At 36.4% G+C, this 27,780-nt stretch overlaps 1 protein-coding gene across 1 annotated transcript; it reads right to left on the bottom strand.

The window, feature by feature from the left end:
- Positions 1-11,079: 11,079 nt before the first annotated feature.
- On the bottom strand, positions 11,080-14,829 carry LOC306843481 (transcription cofactor vestigial-like protein 2; the record flags this gene model as incomplete). The annotated part of the gene is made up of 4 exons (XM_079375007.1): positions 11,080-11,123; positions 12,301-12,762; positions 13,722-14,013; positions 14,746-14,829. 4 exons carry the CDS (start codon positions 14,827-14,829, stop codon positions 11,080-11,082), a joined length of 882 nt encoding a protein of 293 aa, XP_079231133.1.
- Between the last annotated feature and the right edge of the window lie 12,951 nt (positions 14,830-27,780).

The following is a 27,780-nucleotide window of genomic DNA, read 5'->3' on the forward strand; positions in this document are numbered from 1 at the left end:
TTTATGCTGCGGCGCCCGGGGAGCAGTTGGGGGTTCGGTGCCTTGCTCAAGGGCACCTCAGTCGTGGTATTGAGGGTGGAGAGAGCGCTGGACATTCACTCCCCCCACCTACAATCCCTGCCGGCCCGAGACTCGAACCCGCAACCTTTGGATTACGAGTCCGACTCTAACCATTTATGCTCTGCACCTCCAAACAAGCGAGGTCTATATGTTTGATATATAGCAGTTTGGCTTTTAGATTTATCTTGTCATTGTGAGGATAAAGATAGAGGTTATGTTCAATTACACAATAAAACATCTGTTGATTTGAGCTGGATGGAATTTTTATTAAATCCACAGCAGACGCTCAAAATATTAGGCCTGTCAGTTGAGATTCGCCTTGCTTTACCACAAAGCAAAGGACAAACTGGCTTTCACTGTTAATTAAAAAAACAGGAAAGAGAAAGAACTTCTTGCTTTCATGTTTTTTAATTAAGTTAACTGAGGCTTGAATGTCAAGAATGCACAAATATATGGTTTAAAATCACGTCAGCTCACCCCCCCCCCCCACTGTATTAGTACTTATGACCGTGATTTTAACGGTAAAAAACTGTGAAAATGCTACAGTAAAAACCTGTTAACGGTAAGTTCTTGTAAAAGTTACAGGGAAAAACTGACAATCCCAGAATTCCCTGCATTGCATTTCAAATTTTTAGCCATGATAGTTTCTTCTTAGTTATGTTTATTAGGGTTGTATATTACATCTAATGTTGTTAAATAAATGTTTATTGCATATTTCAGTTTAATGAGTCTCACCATGATGGTGTTTAGTGCTTGTGTGAATGACACTGTGCACCTTCAATATATGTTATTATTTCAAATCTGCTTGTGATGGGCTTTGGTTCATCATGTGACTTTCTCATCTCCACCTGCATTTGGTGGTTATCAGTGTAAAACAGATTTCAGTACTTTGATAGGTTGGTATATTAACATTATATCAGTAAATGAAACTATTGTATTTAATTTTAAATTTAAGGTAAAACCGTAAAACCTAACATGTTGTTACCGTATTTTTACGGTAGAATTCCGGCAAAAAAAAAGTGTTTATAAAACTGCAAAGTAATAGTGAAAATTTGACTATAAAGTCTTAACTATAAAAGAGAAAGTTACAAAATTAGGATTTCATTTTGAAAATGTCTCTTTTACTTTTATTGTTTGAATTTCCAAACACAATATTTCCAGTTATTTTTGTAAATCTCTATATAAAAAGAAAATATAGATATTTGAGTTTGTGATAATTGTTAAAATAGTCTACTCATATTAAGGTGAAAATAATGACCTATAGAATGAGTGTACTTGGACTCAAACTGACTGGAGAATTTGCAGGGCTCCAGTGTGTCCCATCCCTGTAAGAGACAACACATCTCCCTTCAGTGCAGCACAGCTGTCTGTGCGGAAAGAGAATACCCAGCAGCACCGTAAACCGTCACATCAATCTCTGCCCGCTTGACAGGCGCTATGCCCACCTGTTCGTGAGTACTGCTTTCCTGGCCGCAGCTTGAGCTACGTGTGTGACAGTCAGTGGTCTGCCTGCTTGTGCTTTTCAAGCCTCAGATTACGTATGTGCACTTTAATGACATCGGCTACTGTTTATATCACAAGCTTTCATATTTAATCTCCAATTGACATGACATTTCAAGCAGCGACAGCATTGTGATACAGTATCACTTGCTTAAAGCTATTTTATTTTATTTTTATATAATTTTAATAAATAATTAACATTTTAATAATTTAATATGCAATAATATGAAATAAGTATAAATAACATATAATAAATAATAAATTAAAGCTGTAAAATAATATTTTACTTTTAATATATATGATTTGGTTTTTATTTACTGATTTATTTAAACACCGTTTTAATGACTTATTCCTGACATAATAATTCTTAATTTACTCTGCAGGACTATTTAAGTGAACTGCACAATATTTTTTAAGAAATGGTGATTTGTTGCATCATCTAAAATATATGTATTTCCCACAATTCATTCCCATTTGAAAATTAAACCTCATTTTGCTTTTTCACACAAGATTTTTCTTAATGCATGCAAAGTACGCATGATCAAAATGTGAAATGGATCTTACATCATTTAGTAGGCTATGCACTTAATCTGATTTGATAATTATGATGGAATTTAAGCTAAATCTTTTGATTTAATTGCATCATTTCTTCTCAAGATAATCACAGAGACAAATCTGATTTGAATGAGCATTCAGCACAGGTCTGATGAAATATCATCAAATTCCATGCTAATATTGTAATATTAGTCATCAGGATTGAACGTATAAATAACACATGCAACAACTGCTGTGGAAGTGTAACTGTCTGCATGACTGGGATCCATCAGATCGCATGCACTTACTCACCATGACGTGATCATGAACTGACATGCAGGCAACAATACAAACTTGTTCAATATAGTCACAGTTTCAACAGTTAATGCAACTCATGTACTTAATTCAATTGTGTTTATTGTTATTATGCTCTATATGACATATAGAAGGTAGAATAGAAATATTATATAATTAAATAAAGACTAGTCTAGAATAATGGCTGATGAAAATTCAGCTATACCATTACAGAATTAAATAACAGTTAAAAAAATAAATGAAAAAATAACTGTTAATTTAAAATTGCAATAATGTTTCATAATATTACTGTTTTTACTGTATTTTGGGTCAAATAAATTCAGCCTCAGTGAGAATAAGAGACTTAAAAAAAAGTCATTCATATGCTTGAAATGTGTTTCTGCATCAATTTTTTTTCAGTATATCTTCTGTTGTAGCACGTTGTCATAAACGTTAAAACATGTTAAATGAACTATACATTTTTTTTGCTTTTGTATCCAATTCTTTAGAGTAGACAGAAACTGAAAATGAAACCCCATTAGAGCTATTATCAAAAATACGACAGACTGCGATTCACAAGCATTCTTGCACACCTGTGGTGGTTAAACACATTTACTGGTGACCTTCTCTAGAGGTTTACCTTCTCTAGGTAAACACACCAGTTCAGATTCACACTCTACAGATCACTTCTCATCCTAAATCTCTTTCCCCCATCCCTTTCTCCTTCAGTTGCTGCTTTCAGCTTAATGTATCTGAAGTCCATTAGTAGGCTCTCCGCCTCCCCCCGTCCTGTAAAGCCCTTGCACCCTAAAGGCACGGCCCTTAATGGCAGGGGTGGTTGGAAGTGAGCTCTTAACGGATCCACGTCAGGAAGTCAGTGGCTCTCATGTTACCTGAACAGGTAAGACAATGTTTGTTTACTTTTATCACTGCAAGTCCGGAGGTCATGGGACATGAAGACGTGCTGAAGCATTAGAAGGTAGAGGCTTGTTGATGTTGAAAAGGCTGACACTCAATCCTGAGATCCAGGATCGAGGTGAACACATTCCTGAAAGCAGTCATATATCTGGACTGACACTGGTTCTGCCTGGGCTGTGCAGTTATATATAAGATCCTCTGATCTTCTCTACAAACTAAACAAACGTGTGTGTCTGCAATAGTAAACCAAAGGCAGTAATTTTCTGAACAAAAGTGAATGAAGATGATAAAGATGTTGAGAGACAAACATTTTCATTAATCATCAGGTTATCTGGTCACGTAGGTGGCAAGCTGAAGCAGATAATGAAATATGTCATAAATTGGCTTTTGCTAACAATTTTACAAAACTAAACCATATATGGTTCACAAGTTTGCGGTCAGTAAAAAAAGTTTCTGAAAGATATCTCATGTCCACCAAGGCTGCATTTATTTACTCATAAATACAGAAAAAGTGTAATATTGTGAAATATTATTACCATTTGAAATAGCTGTTTTCTATTTGAATATAAAGCTGAATTTTCAGCAGTCATTACTTCAGTCTTCAGTGCCACATGATCCTTTAGAAATCTCATTAATTCATTTCTAATTATTATCAGTGTTGAAATTTTTTGTGGACATTTTTTTCAGTATTTTTTATGCATTTCTTACGAACAGCATTTATTTTAAATATAATTATATATATATATATATATATATATATATATATATATATATATATGTATATATATATATTTTTTTTTTTTTTTTTTTTTTTTTATTTTATTTTTTTTTTTTCTCAAGTATTTTTGCAAAGACCTTCAACCCTGGAATGTGAAGTCAACATTCCCAAGGCATGTTTTCAAAGAAAAATGAATTAAGTATTGATAATAACCAATATTGTTCAGTGATTATTTTGTATTATTTTTTCAGTCTTTTAGGACTGGAATCAATAACGTCTTGATATATAAAACAAAGCGGCATGTTCCTCCAGAAGCCAAGGGTCCGGCCTTCTTCATGGCTTCAGAAATGGCAGTCGGTAACAGCTTTGCTTCCCCCAAGTACTCGGCCTGAGTTACTCGGTCAAGTCACTGCGATTAACACAGAGAACCTGATGTGTAAGACAGCAACCTTGATCCATAAAAAGACCCAAGGCCTTTGGTACGAACATGCGAAGGTGGTCCTTAAATAGGAATAACCACACGAGCACTATTTACCCTTTCTGTAATGTTCTAGAATGTTCTGTTCCTTTAATCTGTTTGTGCTCAATGTTCAACACGTTACTTTTAACGGTGCCTTAGATAAGTATGACATGACAAAAAAAGTTTCCCACACACTAGTTTGCTTATTTTAATGAAAAAATGTCTCACTGATAGAAAGTAATCGTTCAACGAATGACTCTTCATTCTCACACAGACATGTTCTGTCCATTTGTCTGTCATCATCTGCATGGGCTATTTGGGACTTGAGGTTATTTAATATGTCTGATCCTGCTGAAAAACGTTAACTTGAAATAGGCAAATTATTGTGTGCTTTGTTAACATTTTCACTGAATAAATGACATGACACAGAATTAGCCACAGAGAACCATAAACAAAGCTCAAGTGAAAGTCACTCTCCTGTATGTTTTGCTTCTATGCCACGGTAGACAGTTTTGACAGCAGGACCGTTTTGGTCTCTGTTTCCCCTAAAAAAATCCATATTTCCAATCAGTAGTTGTAGAAGTGACAAAACGCTTGCACATTCTCGGATTGGTTAATGTAAACTGGCAATGGATTTGTTGATGCTTGTATTTCAGCAATGAGCTTTGGGTCTGGCCAAATGTTCTGTGTTTACATATGTTCTCACATTCATTTAAAGTCTATCACGGCGCATACACTGCCAGGGGATGACGTGAATTTACAGCACGGGAAATGTTAGCAACCCTAAACACAGTTGTGGAAGAGCCCTGTTGAATTCACATATTGGTTCAAGCAGGCTTGTGATTATTCGTCCCATTTACCCTGGTTTTGAAATCTTTCATATGCCACCTAACCCTTTGACAAATGCCTGCCGTGAACAGAACAAAGTCCTATTTGAGCCCAAAGGCTTTGTGTTCTTCATCAGAAGAACTGTAGCAAAGCACAACAGTTATGTGAGGAATTCCCAGATCAAGACCTTTGGATTCATTTGCTGCTGTAAGGTGTGTTCAGCTTCGGTGAAAAGCCAAACACTGTGCACTGGAGTGAAATGCGATATCTAGGCTTAGCACTTCAGACACAACATCACCTCCTAGATCAGCACAGTGCTTAAAAGTAAAAGTTACGCTGCATCTCCACAGATTCAAGGCTGGTTGAGTGGAATTTGATTAGAATGAAAACCCTTAAGCCGAGGTATTTTAACATAGTGATGAAATTAATGCATTAGATATCATATTTATGGTATAATATAATACTTATATTAATATTTAAAATCACTAATATAAGTGACAGTAGTAAACAATGGTTCCTTCACTATTTATGTGGCATCAACCAATGCAACATTTAACCTTACAAAAGACCTGTTTGAAGTCAAAGGTCTGATGGTTGTTCAGGAGGAGCATTCTGTTGTCCGTTCTTTCCTGATGAGTGACAGCTCCAAGCTTTGGGGTTGAGGCCAAAGATAAAGGTTTCACAAACCTGCTGGTCTTAGATGTGGGATCAGCGGCATTCTCCATCCATTAAAGCATCTCTGCACCTCTCAAACCTTAAAGAAGTCATTACCCTCATAATTAAAATTGTAATATCAATCCTGTGACATGCTCCAAATAGTTTGAACATGGTTTTGTGCTAATTAATTAGCTAGATTAACAGTATTACAGCGGTAATGCCCTTGATACAGAAAGCCCACAGCATTCCATAGTTTTGAGTCTGGCCCGCTTAATAATGAGAGTCAAAAAATAACAAATTAACTATGCAAATCTATCTTTGTGATCTGTACATTAAAGCTGTGCATCAGATGTCTGTATTCAAATACTTACTGCTTATGTTGGCTAATGTGAAAAATACCACCAGCAGTGGTGTGAAAATTGACAGCCATGTGGCACTTGTGGCTGTTCTGAATGTCATATAGAGCTTGCCCTTCAGCTCCAGCATTAGCGAGGTTCACATTCCTCAACCACTAGGGCGAGATGTTATCACACACACTCCAACATAAAAGTGAATAAAAGAAATAAAAACCACAACCCTCATAATTTACTCCATTTTCAGAAAAGACCACACAAGAAAGAGGTGACATGCTCAATTGGTTGTCATGAGGGTACAACATGAGATCTTAAAGGAACAGCTCAGCTTAAAAATGAACATTCTGTCATCGATTATTCACCCTCATGTCATTCCAAACCCATATGATGGAAGTTTCATTATATGTTGAACGTGTCAAGCTCCAAAAATCACAAAAAACACTAGAAAAGTCTCATAATTGTAGTCCATTTGAATCAAGCATATTCCAAGTCTTCTGAAGCCATATTATATTTTTTAAAGAATATTTTCAAAGAAATTAATACTTTTATTAAGCAAAGCTGCATTAAATTGATCCAAACTGACAGTAAAGACATTAGATTTCTTCTAAAAACAGAGATTTCTTTAAATCTCAATGAGATCTTCCTGAAAAATAAATGATGGATTAATGGATATATCAAATAAATGCTTTTTTAAGTTTCTTTTTCAGAAAATCCTGAAACAGTGATCATGAATTCCGAAAAAAGGCTACATAACTGTTTAATAGTGATAATAATAAGAATTCCTTGAGCTGCAAATCAGCATATTAGAATGATTTCTGAAGGATCACGTGACTCTGAAGACTGGAATAACGATGCTGAAAATTCAGCTTTGACATCACAGGAAGAAATTACAGTTTAAATATATTAAAACCAAAAACAGTTCTTATAAATTGTAATAATATTTCACATATTACTGTTTTTTCTGTAACTTAATGAGACTTCGTACAAACATAAAAAAAAGTATTTTTGTGTAAATTATGCCTGTAGAAGCCAAAGGTGGGTCAATGCTTGCAGAACTACAAAGATCTTCATCTCCCGAGAACGATTTAGCATTAGGGTTGAGTTCTTTTATTAACAGTAAGCTGAGCTGTGGCGCAGTGCCCATCGCTGCCCGCAGTGTTTGTGCAGCTCAAAGTGTGTGAGTTTATACAGAGGCTAAATAAAAAACTATTTCCTCTGTGATTTGGCCAACATATGTTTACATTCGCATCTTGACTATTGAGGTTGGATTACCACTGACGATACACTGAGATTAGGTTTGGCAGAATTCTGATGACAGATCTGGTCGCTTATTATAGAATAAATGATAGCTGGAAGCTGCAATGCTTTGTAGTTGAGTGCATTCATTCGGACAAACGAAGGAGAGCTACAGCACGACAGCATCCAGATGTTTCATGCTCATTCAGACTGCATGTGCCTCTTCAGATGTTCCAGCCAAGTGGATTTTAAATGCAGTTTCCAAAGAAACTATCTTTCGATAATTAAGTTGTACAATTACTATAGGTAAGTGTTTATCTAAACAGCTGGCAAAAATCTCATATTTTCATTTTGTGTCAAATTGAGTGTGTAATATTATTTAATATGGTAATATTAAAGTATTAAATTTATTTATATACATTTTATGATATATGTGTTTATACAAAATATATTGTATTAGCTTATAAAATAAAACATTAAAAACATGAAATAATATATTATTGTATAGCCTATTTGTTTATAAATTAAAATATTATATATTATAGAATTAGATTGATAAATTATATAAAGTGTGTGTGTGTGTGTGTAAAAACAGTTATATAAAATATTACATTTATTTATATATATTTTATATATGATATGTGATTATGGTAGGCCTATTTCTGTTTAAATTCAAATATTACATTGATTTATACATTTTACATATGACTATCTGTTTATAAATCAAAATATTTTATATTTATATAAAATTATATAAAGTGTATGTGTGTATGTGTAAAAACTATTATATACGATATTACATTTATTTATATATATTCTATATATGATATGTGATTATGGTAGGCCTATATTCCTTTATAAATTAAAATATATTTGTATATTTATATAATTACATTTATTTATTTAAATATAGCATGAACTATTGTGTGCAAAAATAAAATATCAATTTCTATTCACCTTAAATTTGATTTTTGTGTACATTATGATATGCATTTATATATTAAATATATGTGTTTTATATCATATTTAATACAATATAACAATTTGCCAATTCAATATTTTATTAATGCACTTTTAAAAGATAAATAAATATGCTATGTGAAGGACGAAATATGAAGGAAGATAAATGTAGTAATTGTTAGTACTAGTAGTAGTACCTACTTGTAGTGTTGTGCACATCTCAGGGTTAGGCTATGTTAAAAACCAGAGCCCAACCAATAATCATTTTTACCAGGCAGAGCATAAGAGTTATCACATGGTCATTTAACTTAACTGCTTGACTGATAGAGAACTTTAGACTCAAGCTGATTAAAATGCCATCGGCCTGTTGATCTGTTTTTTAAAGTGTGGTGAGTTGACCTTTCACACGTAGGTACACTATAAATACATGTAAGTTCACATACTGTAAAATAAAGTGCAACCAATATTTGTGCATGCCAAAAACCACTTTGGCATACACTCTTCTCTTCAGAATAATCTTGTACATTTATATTGTTTCATGAATTGTTTTGTCTTTGCTAATTGTTTACTTTGAGAAGCTATTTTATATTAAGCCTATTACAAGGCAGAGTGCATATTGTGTGACAGCCCCCACTAAAGGTCCAGATCTATACAGAAATTATATTCATACAGAAATGTTTATGCAACCGGTTCTACTCCACCTGCTCCGAGCGGGATTCGAACCGCGGTCTCCGGCGCGGGAGGCGGGCGCTCTAATAAGGAGGCTAAAGGCCTGTTACATTTATACAGAAACTGACATTCAAAAATAAACTGTGACATCCTCTACACTTGCAATTTTTCTAGACCTATATCATTTTTTTTCATGTAGCCTAGTGAGCTTGTCAATTTCATTGTCAACAGTACTGACTGAATATTGTAGTACATATGACAAATATAATTAACTCAACTTTGAACTCAAGGGACACAAACAGGCTACAAATACAACCAGCATGACCAGAATTTCAATGCCATAATTTATAAAATACCTAAACTGTAGTTTGCTGTCACAAAACTAAGTTGTCTTAGTAACTGCTTACACCAGTTCTACATTTTGAAATGGGACTTAATCTGCCATATGAACTCCTTTCACGCACCCCCAGCACTTTAGGACGCTCCTCAGTGCTGCTTTCAAAAAAGAGGCCTTTGTTTTACCCACTTAAGCAAGAGAAACCCCTGGCCACACATCTCTTGTCCATCATTGCTGTTGTCATAAGCCAATATTAATCTACAGCTGTCCGGTATTCACTGCAACCACAACCAAAAAAAAAGGATCAAATGGCAGCGTGATAACATTCACTCTTCCCGCTTTCTTTCTCGCTTCCCATTTCCTTTTCATTGCCTGACTCAATGGCCGAGTGAACATCACGCAGATTAAAAGTAGCCCATGTTTACATTCCTACTCATAGGAATGCGAACATATTGATGCAGAACAATGTATATTGAAATAAATAATTTCATCTCTGATTGTCTCGCTTTTGAGGTTTTGAAGGTTGCAGCGAATTCATAATAGTCTTTTGTTTCTTTCTTAAGAGCCCAAAGCAATACATTTCAAGACATGCCCTGGTATGAAAAGATGCCTCTATATGCCTAAAAGATGAAAAGATGCCTATGCCTGGTTTTATTTCCATTTTTGTTGTGTAGGATGAAGAGAGACAACTGATAAAAACAGACAACACCTCATTCTCCTCAATGCACTGGAAAAATACTTTCAAAGGTAATATATTACATGTTATACATTCAAATACACCGTGGTGAGACGTCACCCTATAGGCTGACGGTGACTGAAAGTGGTTGTTAAAAAAGTACAAATGAAAGAATCAATATTTCTGTCATGCTGTTTGCTACGTGTAGCACTGGACACACTAAGACACATAAAGTATATACAGTACAGCTTAATGGTGTTTGTATCTACTTCCAGTTGAACCCACACCACTCCTCAGAAACAAATGAAAAGCCAAACCAGTTGTTCCCTTTCGCCGTGTGTCCAGATACAACAAAACGCCTGTTTAATGAAATCCAGGGCGCTCGCTCGGTCAAACGGCGCACAGTGCCGTCTGCTAAGTTCCACAACAGTTGTCGGCGACAGGTGCTGAAAGCAATATAGATAGAGTCAAGTGGCTTCAAATAGCCGCTCTCTGTCTTCAGAGATGATCGGGAATGCTGCTCTCTTGTCAGAAACTCTGTAATTTCTTATAGCCGGTCTGTCTTTTCTGCAAGTTCGTCCCCTTGAAGTAACGTTTGTCCTTTTTTTTAAATCTCATTTTGGATCCGTTTCGCTGAGGGTCGAGGAGGGAAGGGGGCGAGAGCAGCTGCTAGTCACACCACCACAGCATGTTTGCTCCTCTTTACAGTCTTTTCTCTATCGAGAGAGAGAGAGATAGAGTTTTGCATTCATTCGAAGGGTTCAGCTTAGGATGGTCCCGCTGCAGAGGGTGTAGCGCCGAGCTGCAAGTGAGACGAGAATCTGTTACAGAAAAGCCAGAGAAAGACAAGCCAGCGGAGAAAGAAGCGGCCGCAGGGCACTAAAACCAGTACAAGTCCTTGCTCTTATCCTGGCTCTGTAGACCTGAGAGGAAGAAGGAAAAGGAAGAAAAGGATAAAGAAATGAGGAGAGGGAAAACAAGCAGCAAATATAGAGAAATGAGAAGACTTGAGGCAAAGAAAGCATTGAAGAGTGAGAGTGAAAAGTGAGGAACGAATATGTCAGCAGAACAAAGGTCAAAGTCAAAAAGCTTAAAAAAAAGATAGCTAGATTTAAAACTCTGAATATGTACTTCAAGAAGCTCTTAGACATTATTATTTTTACATTATAAGTTTGACTTTTTTTATGCACCGTTTTTAACCTACGGTGGCCCTGAAATGTATTTAGACACTTTAAGGCACACTTAAAAATCTAAATGTCATTGCATTATATAACAAAATATTAAACTGAGTGGCATTTGCAGAGAAATCATGCTGGAGATTTTCTCTGAAATAACTATTTCACAATTATTTGAACAGATGCCAAGGGGATTTTAATATGATGTCAGTTCTCCTAAAATTAACAAAGGCATCCTAACACAGTAACCACAGGTTTAGTTTATCACATTAACTACACTATGTTCAAAAGTTTGGGGTCAGTAAGATTTTTTTGAAGTCGGTAAGGATGCATGAAATTGATCAAATTGACAGTAAAGACATTTATAATGTTACAAAGAATTCTATTTTTAAATAAATGTTTTCTATTCAGCAAATAATCCTGAAAAATGTATCACAGTATCCACAAAAATTAAGCAGAATTGTTTTCAACATTGATACTAATAAATATTTCTTGAGCAGCAAATCAGCATATTGATTTCTGAAGGGTCATCTGACACTGAAGACTGTCGTAATGATGCTGAAAATTCAGCTTTGCCATCAGAAGAATAAATAACATTTTACATTATATTCAATTAGAAAACATTTATTTTAAATATAATAATATTTAACCGTTTTTACTGTATTTTTGATCCTTTGTGAACTTGTGTGCATAATTTCTATGAACATCCGGCAACCGGAAAGTGTCAAAAATGACTTTTTTCATTATTATAAAGCCAAAACCTGTTTTTTAGTGACATGTTTTGCTTACAAAGTGTTCTATGCTTTAAAATAAATGCCTTTTGATTTGATATTTTGTTTTCAAATGCAGTGACATCCATACGCTTTTAAGTGTAGCTCATATGAATAAACACTGCTGCTGTATGTAGATAGCATACTGTTCACACCTGTGTCCATGTTCAGACTCATATCAGAGCTCGCCGCTGTGAAAGCTCCGGTCCACGCCGAGCTGCCCGGCTCGCTCTTGCTGATATCGCATGGCGAGGCTCCAGGTGCGGGAACCGTGGCTGGAGGAAGTCTATGCGGCCGCACCGAGGGCACGAGCAGAGAGCTGTAACGTGGGTCAAAGTGCGTTCCGTACATGTCGTGCATGGAGGGCCGGGGGTAAGCGGACCCCTGGGCTCCGCTGAGCGAGTAGGGGTGATGGTGGTGAGAGGGGTGCCAGGGCTCTGGGGTGGCTTGGTGAAGGTGGCTGTGTAGAGATGCGGTGGAGTACGGGTCCGCTGGGAAGGGAAGATCTGTGTGGGAAGAACCCAGGGCGCTGCTGAGAGATGCTGTGACCGACGGCTGATATGCACTGTTCCAGAAAGAGGGAGGGAAGCTTCTCTGGCTCATAGGGAATGATCCGTCTGGGGAGGGAAACATTTAGATGTTCTACATGTTAATGTGCATAAAAGCATAAAATATCTTTATATTCTAATTTGCATTAGCTTTTTTTAAAAATCTATCTATTGATACTGAAACAAAAAATAAACAAAATAAAACTCTGCCCATTGGAATGATTAATAGCTTTGCAATCATAATTGATTGCAAAAGAAATTATGTCCTAATTATCTGTATATCCCAATTTAACTAATATGCATGAGCTTTTAAAACTCTGCCTATTGATACTGAAACAATCAAAAAATAAAAATCTAAATTAAAATTGTGCCTGTTGTGATGACTAATAGCTATGCAATCATAGCTAATTGTAAAAATTATGTCCTTTGTATTCTTAATCTTAATGAATCTCCATTACCTTTTTTCAAACATCTATCTGTTGATCTTACAAAATTATAATATTAATAAAATTATGATCATTGTCATGACTAATAGCTGTACAATCGCATTTGATTGTAATAAAAGAATATGTATTTATAATACATATAAGATATAATATATTTATAATATATAACATTTTAACTAATTAGCATTAGATCTTAAAAATCTATTGATCTTGATACAATTGTATCCATTGTCATGATTAATAGCTGTGCAATCATAAAGGATGCAAGGAAAAAATAAATTAAATTAAATGTAAAAATTATGTCCTAATTATTTGTATATTTTAATTAAATTTGTATTAGTTTTTACTATCTATCTATCTATCTATCTATCTATCTATCTATCTATCTATCTATCTATCTATCTATCTATCTATCTATCTATCTATCTATCTATCTATCTATCTATCTATCTATCTATCTATCTATCTAAACAATTTAAAAAAGTAAAATCATGCCTATGACTAAAAGCTGTGCAGTCATAAAGGATGCAAATAAAACATATTAAAGGATAAATAATAATGCAGGTTGCTTCAGATTCCCACCTCTCCAGGACGATGTACCTCTTGCGGTCTTGCTGTTGGTGGATCCAGGTGCATAACTACTGGACTGACTCAAAGCCCGACTAAAATGTTCATCCACCACCGAACTAATGTCCCCTTGGAAATACGTGAATAACACACATCTGGAGCTGATGTACTCAGCCTCCGGCGGGTGATCTTTCTCCCGGGCGCAGTCCTCCTCTTTTATAGGTGGCCCGGAGAGGTTGGAAAAAGAAGAGCTGCTTCCGCTCACTGTTTCTGGGGATTCTTGCATTTTTGAATAAAATGCCAGTTTCTGAAAGCAAGTACAAAATGGCAAAAATCAAACTCTGATATTATTTACATGATACAGAATTACACTCACATACATTCTATTCATAAACACAGACCTATATCAGTACAGTCATGTATTACATCAGTGTGTTTGCTGTTGCACAATTTGTGTTCATATAATGTTTCAAAACTTCAGTTGTTTTCAAACACTAGCACATATTTACAAAGAAATATACTCTCTATAAAGCATTACACATGCCAGTATTTCTAACTAAATATTTATTTAGGATAAATCATGAAATCTATAAAATACAGAAAATCTGTTTTCAATACATTTTTCTCTTCTTGTTATTAAAGACAAGCTTATGAAAGAGTGTCAGAAAAATACGCTTCAAATTAAAACAATTTCAGAAAGATTAAAAGCACATTTCGCGTAATAATAAGTTAATCAAGTTCATTTGTACTGATCATATAACATAATATATGCAGTCAATATACAGTGTGTGTAAATTTAAAATGATTAAAAGCAAACATGTAATATATACATGTTTCGTGTTTTGTTTTCCATTAACACCTAACTATGTGAAAGTGTAAGACTATTTGGTCAAGATTACAGGCGCAACAAGTCCAAGAAAGTTGCGCGCAAGGATTCAAACCAAATCAAAGCGAACAAAACTGCTGTAAAATTAAATTAAAATGCTATTTCTTCTCACACAACAGAAGCATAATAAAGTTAACTTCAATATGAACATACCTGATGGTGATATGGTGTGTATGCTGCGGCAAAATAAGGCTGAGGTGGACCATAAACTTGATACATGACATCCAAGCAGCTCATGGCGAAGACAGCTGTTATATCACGTATAAAAACTTATTAGCGGAAGGAGAGGACGCTTCATTTGAAAGAAAGCGCTGGCTCGGTGTGCACAGACAGAAAATGAAGCTCCGCATCGAGTCTGGCTGAAGCGCACTGAGCAGCTTTTATGTTCTGTACTCTGTCTTTACGCACGAGTCTGATTCACTTCAGAGATTCGGTTCATTCGAATCATGAATCACTAAATGAGTCGATTCATTTGAATAATCACTCAAAGGGTTCTCAAAAGTCCTTTTTGTGTGAATCACTAAAAAGAATCGGTTCAAATAAATGACTCCTTCAGGAATCGATCCTGCAGGTAGCTTAATGTCCGTTTAACCATCAAACTGTTCTCGTTTTGCAAATAAAAGTAGATTTTTGTTTGTATTGTAGATTTGAGTGCATGTTTAATAACACAATACAGCCTTCTGAGATAGTGACCGCAATATATATCTAAATAATTACATTGTCTGGTCTCTTCTGTCTCACAGAAGCCAAATTCAAAAAGCTCACGTCATTTGGACAATAAATAACAACTTTCAGCTGAACAGAAAATGTGTATTAGGCCTACAATATGATTGCTTGTATATTATAAACTAAACATTATTGCTAAATAAGTGTGCTGCAATCTGTCTATTTAAAATGCCATGGTTTTCTGTGCACAGTTACCCTGGGCTCTTTAGATTTCCAGGTCAAAGATCAAATAGTTTTCACACAATTGGTACTGGGGTCAATGAGCATTTTTCTGTCATTAGGACCCTTAAAATCAACAATATGTTAACTGAGAAAACACTGATACACTGGTCGGTCTGAGACAATGACGCTGCTGCTGTAGTAACCAATACACTTAAGAAGAGCAGCTGAAGTGGTGGCTAAAGCTCATCATGAGTTTATTGGGAATTTCACAGGAATGTTTGGTATTCTATCACGTATTCTCTACTTCATGGAGTCTTTCACATATTAAGCTAAACTAGCGCTGTCCAGAGTGCTGGAGGTGAAATATTCCGGTTATTTCTCAACAAACACTAATAGCAGTATCTGAGGTGTAAAGTGATCCTCACAGTTGTAACTTCTGTATTTATGGTTGGATTTTCCCAGGATTTGTACATTCTTGTACTAGACATATATTTTCTAAGTGCCCAATCAATGAGACAAATGGTTTTCAATTCAACGACAAAACACTTTTTTTCACAAAATTAATGGCTTGTCAAGAGACATCATCTGTGTACCACATCTGTCATGTTGGCCGCTGTATAAACATAACCAAGGAGGAATTCCTTGATATGGAAAAAATATTTTTGATGAGTTAGGAGACGATGTCTGTCCATCCTGCCCATACAAATGACATTATTAAATAATTGTCCACATACAGATGACATTGTTAAAAAATACCACAATGAAATGACACATGCAATAGCATCAAAACATAGCAGGAAGGTAATCTATAATTAATTTATAATGACTTTATTCATTCATATGTGTGTGTGTGTGTGTGTGTGTGTGTGTGTACACACATTGTATATACAATAACAATTTAAGTTATACTTCATTTTGTTGTTATTAATTAAAGTCATTCATTAAATACGTTTATACATACATACATACACACACACACATATATATATATATATATATAGTATATATTACGATTCTAATGAAAATTATGCAAACATATTTTAAATAAATAGCCGTAATTTTTATAAAAATACAATTTAATATTTCCCAAAGCCATTCAGTTACAGCAACGCTGCAAACATCTTGAAAACAAACACTGCATATATTTTTCATACAATCAACAGAAAATATAACGTGAAAAAAACAACTGTTTTAATAAAAATAATAAAAATTTTAAAATAATATAAAACAAATATTTTGTATAATTCATAATCAATTATAATTTGAAATAAATAATAATTACATTTTATTCATTAAACATATATTTTGTTATAAATTCGAGAAGCATGAATGCCATTGCATTGAGTATAGGGCAATAAAAGATACAAATTGCTTCTAATTCAACTCAAATTCATTGTTCACGCTTCAAGTTTAGCGCTTTCACACCTGTTCACAGATAGAGTTACAGCATGCAATAACTCTCCATTTCTGATGTGACAGCTCTCAAACAATGGGGGTTTTAGACTGTGTAACCTGACAAGGTTTCTATTTCTACCCAAATAGCTTAAGGACAAGGAAATGTTGAGTGCTAACACCCAGCTAATAGGACCTAACCTGCTGAAACAGCAGTGCATTCAACACATCTAATGAATCAGGGAAGATCAGGGCACATCACTTACAGCTTTAACCAGCCCGCAGTTTTCAACATAGGCTCTTTCCTCTAATATGTGAGAATAAAGGAGTCTCCTGGCTTTGTGCCTCTGCTGACAGAGGGGACCCTTGGCCCCCAGTCATGCATTTGCAGGTAATCTGCCTGGGTACGTCCAAAACTAGGGAGAAGGGGGGTAGGAGATGAGAGAAAGAGAGTGCAAAGACATTGTCAAGGCAAGTTGAAGAGAAAATGGAATGTAAACATGTACTTGAGTAAAGGATGTAGAAATGTTTTGACAAAATGGTGACACATAGTGATTTTACGGTGAGCCCACACGGTGTTGCACTCCATGTGCACATTTATTAATGCCTGAAGCAAAAAGAAAAAAAGTCATTCGGAATAATATGAGGGTGAGTAAATGATGGCAGAATTGTGGACTTTAAAAGTATGTGAAGAAGTGATTTTATTTGGACGGTGGTCAGGGGAACAGTTGAGCTCCATGTGTTGCTGATAAAGCAACAGAAGCCCTAGTGAATTGTGGGTTTGTGACATGGAAGTGAACCGCTTCACTCAATGTGACCACGACAACTGTTGAGAGAAGAGGGGGGGTCTACTGTGCAACACGAAACAGAGAGTGTCTGTTTAAGGAGAGCTGGAGTGGCACCTGTCCCAGCCGCAGAGACAGCACAACGTATGGACAAACCATTTCAGGCCATGCTGTAGATCCTACAGAGAGACCACCAGAACTTGTTGTTTTACTGTTTATTAGTTGTTGTGGGGGCAAAGGTCAGATTTAGGAAATCCAGGTGATATTTAGACCTTCCAACATCTATCTATCTAAATCATTTAGATATTATATAAATATATGAAATATAATGTATGAATACACACACACTCATACACATAGACTTTAATGTTTTATTGTTATAGATTAAATATATTAAATAAATAAATAAATACATTTGTTTTATGCTTGTTGTTAGTACGTCATAAATAAAAAAACATGGCTCAAATGACAATGCAGTGTGTTCAGGAATATATTTATAGTTACTCATACAGTGGGCTACGTGAAACAGACAGAAAGGGAGTTTTCTACCATGGCTGGCTAGTATATTGAAAATATGCATTATTTTTCTGGATTTATATAGATAGGTACGTAGACAGATATGCTGTACTGTATATAGATGGATAGATCCAGGGACAACGGATGTTTTTAGGGTGAATTGTAGTCGTGTAAGTAAGCGTGTGACACACCTGTTGCTGTTTTTGGGCAGTGATGAAGTGGTGGACCCAGACTGAGGAGGAAATGTGGAAATCCACGCTCTCTGGATCAACTCTTCACTCACTGAGAGCACAGCGTCAGCTGTGAATTTGGCTCCCATTTAAGTCAGTAGATACAGTGCACTCACAGATCCACACAGTGTCTCCATTCAGTCATGCCCTCCATAAAGCTCTGCTTTAGACACGCTCATCATGGCCCTCACAGGTCTGGTTGTTAAACAGGCCTTGGGCCAGTAAATTATATTTTTTTTATTATATTGAATTTAAAATTTGTACATTATGCTAAAATGTTTGCACACCCGTAAAAAGTATATTTCAATTTGCATCTCAAAAACTATAGAGAACATTTTATATGGCAGGAATGTTTGAGCTTTGATTCCCTATAGTATAAATAAATGGGCTTTTGATTTTTGCTACATCTGTGCATTTGGACGAGTCGCTTAAAACCCTTTGAAATGGCAATGCAGAGGTTGGTTATTGCAATGTGCATAAGACAAGACAAAATTCTCTCTATTCAGACTCTGCATATTAACTTGAAACAGATAGATGCCAAAATTCAACACGGATGATTTTTAATTACTTTTTCATTCACGGTCAACTTTTAATTACAGAAAATGATTATTTATCCTTGCCAAGTTCTTCTATTATTCCATCAGGACAGTGTTAAAACATCCTTTCAGAAAACACTTTATCCTGCCTTATTGTTAAAAATAAGCCACTGCCCAGACATTCAAATATCAAACTCAATAGCCCACACAAGTGTCATTATGTTTTGTTAAATGCTATTTCCATTCATTTTTTGAAAGTTATTCTCACTGTTAAGAATCGCAAGGCCAGCTATTTAAATTGATGTTTGAATAACCCTATGGTTTGGAGGAGCTATTTGGCCATCCTAGTTGGTGCAGAAAGGACTAATGGAGAGTTTCTGCTGTGAAGACCTTGAAAGTTCAGGGACTTTCGAAGTGTTAATGTGCTTCTGCTCAAGAATTACCTGCACCAATCAATTTGAAATCTCCTGTCTGCGCTGTCAAACCACACATGCAGTCAGTCGTTGTGGTTCCTTTGTTTATTTGTGATTAAAAATAAGAGAATTGGCAAGGAACATGAATCGCTTTTAAAGAAATCTTAAAGGAAACCTCAAGTTTGACCCTTTAGATAAACAATGACCCATGTGGAATGTGAAATTTACTTGGGATTCATCAGCACATGTTCTACGTGCATTACAGTTCATCTGAGGATAATGTACTTTGACGGATGCTCAGGAAGACATTTTCATTTTCAAGTGTTGTTTGTTATAGAAAAAAACTATGTTTTCTCCTGAACAACGCATTGAAAATTGCACCATCATCCATTAGCTAGTTCTTAAAAGAGAATATGTCTCAGATGCTTGTTTAGACTAGAACTTAAAATAGACCTTTCAGTGGAAGTAAGTGCGTTGTTCTACATTTACCTATTTGGAAGAGCTCTTGAGTTTTGTCTCATAAAGACTATAGAGAGATGCTGCCATTTTAACATGAAAGGAAATCATTTCAAATTTGCAGCTTGTACAGTCACAAGGCCATGTTAGAGTTTAGACAAAATTAGACAAAAGTTTAGACAAACTTTTCATTATTCAAATATTACAGCATTTTGGTCATCCTTTGTACTTTTGTAACGGGGTGAACCATCCAGAACCACGTCACGTCACAGTTGAGCAGCCAGAGTCTTGTCATGTCCTGTCTGTCACACCCAGATATTCAAGGTCAGTCTTTCAGTATCCTAATCTGGTATGCAGTGTGAGGGATGCACCACTGGTGTCTGCACATGCAGCTGGTATCCCCAAACCAGCTCACTTTAACCCTCCTGTTCCTGCACTAATTTCCCTGTCCGAAGCGCTTCCCATGATGGGGATCGCTTTATGTTGTGTTTGGGCTGCGTACACCACCTCGGAACTGCCCCAGGCGATGGCACCCTCTGCAGCTTCTCCAGAGGTGGCGGCACATGCTGCAGAACCTCCCGAAGCAGTGGTGCTCGCTTCAGCTCATTGTATGGTGGTGGCGCCCAGCAATGTACTCTCAGCCTGTCATGTCACGGTCAAAGAGCACATTGATGAGTACTGTACCTGTCCTGTTACTGAACTCTACCTGTCTCCTGATGTCACCACTGTAGAACCTCCAGAGGTGGCGGCGTCTGCTGCAGAACCTCCAGAGGTGTCAGTGGTACCCTCCTATGAATCCTGGTCCTGCCCGTTACGGCTATGGAGGCTGTCTGTGAATCCCCGTCCTACCCTGTCATGGCTGTGGAGGCCGTCTGTGAATCCTCGTCCTGCCCTGTCACAGCTATGAAGGCCGCCTGTGTACTCTTTGCCTTCCCGTTGCAGCCAAATGGGCTGTCCCTGAACTCTCGACCTGTGCTGAATCAGCCTTGGTGGCTGATTTTGAATTGTCCATTTGTCTAGTCTCATCTAATGTATCTGATTTTGAACTGTCTGCTTGTCCAGGTTCAGTCACTGAAACGTCTATCAGTCCAGTTTCCTTCAATGAGTCTGTTTTTGAATTGTTTGTTTTTTCATATTCTGTCACTAAACTGTCTGAGTCAGTTTCTGTCGGTGCACCAGATTTTGAACAATCTGTCAGACCAGTTACAGTCTATGAACCTGGTTATGAACTCTTTGCCCGCTCTGTGATCACCAGGGAAACCATCAAAGAACTTATTGTGTTCCCTACCTCGGTCCTTGAGACCGAAAATGCCATGTCTGTCTCGTGTGTCTCAGTTTTCCCTAGGCTCCAATCTCTGCTGTGGGTTACTGATCCGTCGTGGTGCTCTCCTGATCCGTCGTGGTGTTCTCCTGATCCATCGTGGTGCTCTCCTGCCCTGTCTGCTCCGTACTGGTGGGCTCCTGCTCTGTCTGCTCCGCTGTGGAGGTCTTCTGACCTGTCTGCTCCGCACTGGTGGGCTTCTGCTCTGTCTGCTCCCCCGTGGAGGTCGGCTGTCTGGCTCTGGTGGTCATCTGCTCCACCGTGGTGGTCTTCTGCTTCGTCTGCTCAGGTCTGGTGGTCATCTACTCTGCCGTGGTGGTCTACTCCCCTTCCACGTGGACCTGGCCCTCCGTCCCTCCCCCTGTTCCGCCTCCGCTCCACCGCCGCTCTTTGGGGGGGGGGTCTATGTCATGAATCTGGTCTATGAACTTCCGTTGGCTCACGCCAGAGGTCACTCGCTCACCACACTAACTGTTACACGCCACCTTAGACTACAATTCCCATCATCCATTGCACTGACGACACAGCTGATTGCACTGATCACACAGCTGATTGCACTGATCACACACCCTACATAAACCATGGACTTCCTCTTCCTCTCTGCCGAGTATTGTATTGCGTTTATCACTCCCCTAGTGTTAGCTGCCTTACCGATCCATTCTGTGTTTTTCTGTTTAGTTCCAGTATTGTTCTGCATTTATAACTCTCCTAGTTTTAGCTGCGATATGGAACCCACTTTGTTGTCATAATCTAGCCTTGTGTGTTTTTCTAGTGTTTTGATTCTTGCCGAGTTTCCTGGATTTACCCTTTGCCTTGGCGTTTGCACCTCTCTTGGACTACTGCTCGTATACCTGGATTATCTCTCTGCCTTGCCCTGTTGGATACTGTTCGCTGTTCATCGACTCTTGCTAGCCCTAGGATTGCTCTGTGTCTTGCCCGTACCATACCTGTTTGCCGTTGTATGACCCTACCTGTCTATTGACTATGTTTATAAATAAAAGCTTGCACTTGGATCCGCACGTCTCACGTCTTGTTCGCCCCGTTACAACTTTGTATTCTGAAGTGTGTAATTTGGTTGTGTATAAATTTGTTTCTTATTTCCCAGAAAAGGGTTTCCTAAACAGGTCATAATTAAGTAATAAAAATGTAAAATTAAAATAAATAAATAATAAAAAAAAAAAGGAAAATAAAATGATTTGTTTACCTGCATGTCAATGGCTTTTACTCTAAAGATGCCTTTGACTGTGAACCATCCTATATTGCTGAGTGATTCGGGAAAAATGTGAAAAAAAATTTGGGTTAACTAAAATGGGTTTACTTTTTACAAGAACCAACTCAAACATCTTTTAAGTTTTAAAAACTCTCTTACATTTTGAATTTTCATAGGGCACGCTCATTCCCACTGTTTTTGACCCATTCAGTGTGACTGTAAAATAATAACAATAATTATTATTGTGTAATTATAATTAACAATCATTTTATTATGATTATTGTTAAATAAAAATATTAAAAATTAGAGTTGCAAAGGGGTGGAACATTTCCGAAAAACTTTCGGAATGTTTACGGAAATGTTCTGCCTCTACTGAAAATAAAAAACATATTGTAATAATTGTTTTAATAAAATAATTTTCTTTTAAAGGACTAAAATACACATATAAAAGACATATTATTTTTTTCATTTTCAAACATTAAACCATGGAGCTTTTATTATGGCAACTTGTATATATGCTAATATATACTGTATATATGCTTTATTATGGCAAATAAATGTATGCTCTGCGAAACGTGGCACTGTTCTTTTGACTGTGTGCAGTTTATGATACAGTGTTTCAGCGTCTCATAACAGCTTGATTTAAAGAGACACTGAACATTCTGTTATCATGAGTTGCGCGCGTGTAATTGATCACAATTCTATGCTTCAAACCCACAGTGCATATAAATTAAATCACAGTTGCTGTGATTTGACAGTTATCCATATCTCAATTTTAATTAATTAATTAATTAATTATCACGCAGCCCTAACAGAGAGAACAACAGGAAGCAGCGTCACTTTAACCAATATACTTTAACATACTTTATACTTTATACATACTTTATACATACTTTAACCAAATTATGTGCATGTTTATTTGCTGAAAGACATTCAAAAATGAAAGTATATGCAAATCAATTTGCAATGGCAAAGAAACAGCTTTTCTTGTTGGAAATGAACTCCATTTGCTTTATCCTGACATCATTCCTCACTGTGCCCATTCAGTTGCAGATGCATTTATGGGTTTTGATTAAGCCAGACAGGTCACAAGTGGGGCAAAAAATCGAGGAGGAAGATATTAGTGTTGCATTTTCACAGGGGCAAGAAATTCCACCCAGCTCGAATGTGTTTTGGCTTCGGTCCCGGCTCCTCGTCAAACCCATGACTGTCAGTCGGTGGGCTATTTCTGGCAGGGACTTGAATCCAGGGCTGGGCCCACACTGTAAAAAGTCATTCTGTAGGGTTGTAGATTTCATTAAATTTATTATGTAAACTTCATTTAACAAAATTAATTTCTTGTTTTTATAAATATTTTTTGAGTTCAAACTATTTAAAAATATCAGGAATAAAACCTACTTAATTCTGTTGTTAAGGATTTAGCTATTCATTTTGAATAACTCAAAATAGAGACAATATTGAATAAATCCAACATGATTGAAATGAGCTGTTTTCAATTTACAAGCATTTCCTGTTCCAACTTGCGGTTCAATCAGCTCGTGAGCACGAGACAACATGGAGGCAAGGCTGATCGGTGCTCTTCAGTTAACTTCACAAAGGTATGGGCTATTATTTTATTTATATAGGAAAAAACTGTTGTAAATTATCTAAATGGTCCACTTTATGTGATATAGGCATCATTCATAATAGTCGGCTTAAAATTGATTGGTGGTAGTGCAAGTTATAGTACTCTTGAAAAAATAAATATGCTAATTCGTTCATGTAGCCTATATTTTTTTGTAGCTTACTAACGTTATCTTAACAAATAGACAACAAGCAACATTGTATAATAATGGCTGTAGTCATTGTCCGATCTTGGGCAACAGATCCTTATTTTGTGGCCTAGTGTTAACGTTTGAACTAGTGTGTTGCTCCTAAAGTATGGGTAATCATGTTTTACACCGATTAATGGTTGAAGGGGTTCATTTTAAAACTATTTAACGTTAGATCTGCCGTTGAACAGTCACTATTCAAAAAGTGTGTTTTTGTTTTTTGTTTTACACATCTGTGAGGACCTGACGTGACGATCTGCCAGTACGTTCCACGGTAATTTACAGTAATAGCTGGCACACACATGTATCTTTTTAAATAAAGTCCCTCGAACCTAATCATTCCTCAGTTACACATCATGTTAGGAGCTATTGATGAAATTGAACGGTCATTCTGCGCGATCGCGATTGTATGGAAGCCCTGAACTTAATTCTTAGTTATTTTGTCTTTGTTTCAGAACAAAATAACAAGTGATTGCTATAAATGTTAGTTATTTTCGTCTACTGAATTATTGATATTCCACATTTCTATTAACATTATTTTTTTCAGAACTGCAGAACAGAATTTAAGAAGAATGAAAAAATGAATGTCCAAGTATGCCAGCCCTTTTTCAGCCTTCTCAAGTGAGTTATCAATCATGTTTAGAGACCTAAAGGAACATAATGTATGTGAAAACCCCCTCTCAAAACGTAATATTTTTTTTCCTCTCATTCCATATTTCAGGTGAATACAGAATTTCAAAGAATAATCACTGTGCAGCTGGAGCCTAAATTGGTCCTCACTGGACCTTCACACTCCCAAGCTGCTGAAGGAGGAGCACTTGGAGAAAGACTGAAAACTGAGATAGAACTACTGAAGGTAGTTTATAATGAAGCATGCAAGCCATTTGGCTACTTGTTGTTTTATAAGGCTGAGAGAAATGGTTTATTCTTGTATTTTTCTTCATGATACTCAGGTAGTAATTCCCCTACTGTAAATTAAATATTAAACTTGATGATATTTAGCTACTTAAAAGCTGACAAATGCATTTGTGTGACAACGGTTCAGTGAGGTTATGTTTTGTTGCCTTGAGTTAATTTATTGGACTTTCACAGTAACTGAAGAAATGAAGAAACTGAGACAAGACTAAATCCAGAAGAACTGTGTCTCCAAGACGCTTCAAGAAACCTCCTGCAAAGCTACAGTACTGTTAAAAGTTTTAGGCACTTGTGTAAAAATGCTGTAAAATGAGGATGCTGTCAAAAATTGTCATAAATTGATTTTCTTTAATCAATTAACTTCTATGAACTAAATGAAATCAACATTTGGTGTGAGCGTCCTTTGTGTTTAAAGCAGCTTTTGTCCTCGGTGCACTTGAGCAGAGATTTTCAGGAGCTTTGCATGTAGGTTTCTCGAAGCGTCTTGGAGACACAGTTCTTCTGGATTTAGTCTGTCTCAGTTTGTTCTGATTCTTCATGTCATTCCAGTTTGAATGATGATCAGATCAGAACTCTGTGTGGAGCACAAAAATCTCACTGGATTATTACAATTAATGGCAAAATGAATGTTTGGAAATGTAAACTGATATTTACTACTGACACACTACAGCAAAAGATAGAAATAACTGACTTAAAACCATTTAAAATAATTTTGGCCACTACTGTATTTCAGAAACTTTTCTTGGAGCTGGATGCGTCAATGCTGTCAAAACGAGTCCAGTCACTCAGGTCTAAACTGCTGTCTTAAAATAAAATGGTTTTATCTGTTCTGTGGTTCCATGTTGCCAAACATACCTCACACATTTGAACATTTTGTGCCTAGAAAGAGAAAAATGACCCAAAAAAGTAACTGCATTGTGTATTTTAAACAATTGGTACCTAAAAAGAAACACAAAAAGAGACTTTGTTTTGCAGAATTCATATTAAGTAATTGTGGATACAGTCTGAGAATGCTAATATATGCTATTGTAACTGTTGTTGGCAATAAAGCAGAAGCTTGTATTTAATCTTTAATGACTGTGTCTGTTATTCATATGTGAAATCATATTAAAATTACTTTAATCCATTTATTAAAAATAATACTTTGTGTTAAATCAATTTTTTTAAGTAGTATGCATTAGTATAGTGCTCCAATGAAAACAATATTTTTGTTTAAATTTTACTTAATATTTTTGTGTGGGCTATTTGCATCTACTTAATTTAAATGGCTAATTTTTAAGGAATTAATTTGATTAATTCTAACTCAATTCTGAATAGCAGTTGAATTTAATTAATAATATTGCTTGTAATCTGTTGCCACAATTTTATTGAGTAGATGTAGTGTATTATTTTTTACAGTGCATTAGTGGTTAAAATTAGGGTAGCCCGCTTGTAACAACACACACTCTCTTCCAACAAAGACGTGCGACGGTGAGGATAACGGAGCACTAGGGTGCGGTATCATGGTCATGTGCCGTCCATCATCACTGGGTTCTGTGATTTAGGAGACAGCTGAGAGCGAGGGGAGCGGGGGGCTGTTTGTGGGCTTCTGGGTAGTGGAGGACACCCTTAGGCCAAAGCTTTTTGTGCAGTATGAAGTCATGAATGGGGTCCTAAAACATTATCAGTGTTGGTTGATTGAAACTCATTGGAGAGACAACTAGCACGTGTGTATGTGCGTTTGGGATCAAATGGGTTAGCTAACAAACAAAGCGCTATCTTTGTGTTTTTCAGCTCCGGTGGGGCGATAGGGCAGTCGGTGGACAATGCAACACAATATAACGTGATTTGATTGTGCCTTTGCAGACCACATGGGCAGATGTGTCCTTGGTCTCTGAGCCCTCTATTGAAGTTTTTGTTTCTACGTCTTATTTATAGGAGGCTATTAGGACTGTGGGACAGCACACATCTCTGAAAGAAAATTAAAGGCATTTATTCAACAAAAAATTGCATTTTAAATTAAATCTAAAGATTAGCATTTAACCAGTATTTAAATATTTATATTCTACCCTTAGAAAAGAAGATTTTGGCAAGTAATTTATATATATATATATATAAAGAATGGAAACAATTGATGAGAGCAAACAACGATGAGAGACAGCTGATGACAGTGAAATCAGATTAGCAGAAAAACAAGTGTAAGGTACATACCGCAGGAGCACCTAAAGCTGCCCAGTGCCTGGAGTCTGACCCTGCTGGTGACAGAGGCAGCTGTACTGTCTTTTTTGCCCTTCTCTGTCGCCATTAATTTCCCACAAAGGCCCCCAGTGACAGTTCCATCACAGTGGCCATACTTGGAAACAAGGTACATGACAGACATGGGGAGAATGGGATACACAATTTGGGCTCATGAAAACAGACCACAGACAGCAATACCTGGAAGGAGAGAAACTTTACACTTCCTTGCAATTATTCTGTGTTAAATCATGACTTCTTATACATTTTAAGTATAAGAAGTCTTATAATATTTTATATGCAGTAAAAATATTAAAATAAAACATATATACACTACCTTCCAAAAGTTTGGGGCCAGTATGATTTTTTTTATGTTTTTGAAGTTTCTTCTGCTCACCAAGGTTGCATTTAATTAACTAAAAATAATATTATTGTGAAATAAATTTATATTTGTGAGTAATGATCAGCATCATTACTCCAGCCTTCAGTGTCACATGATCC

The sequence above is a fragment of the Barbus barbus genome (assembly GCF_936440315.1).
Source record: "Barbus barbus genome assembly, chromosome: 24".
NCBI lineage: Eukaryota > Metazoa > Chordata > Actinopteri > Cypriniformes > Cyprinidae > Barbus > Barbus barbus.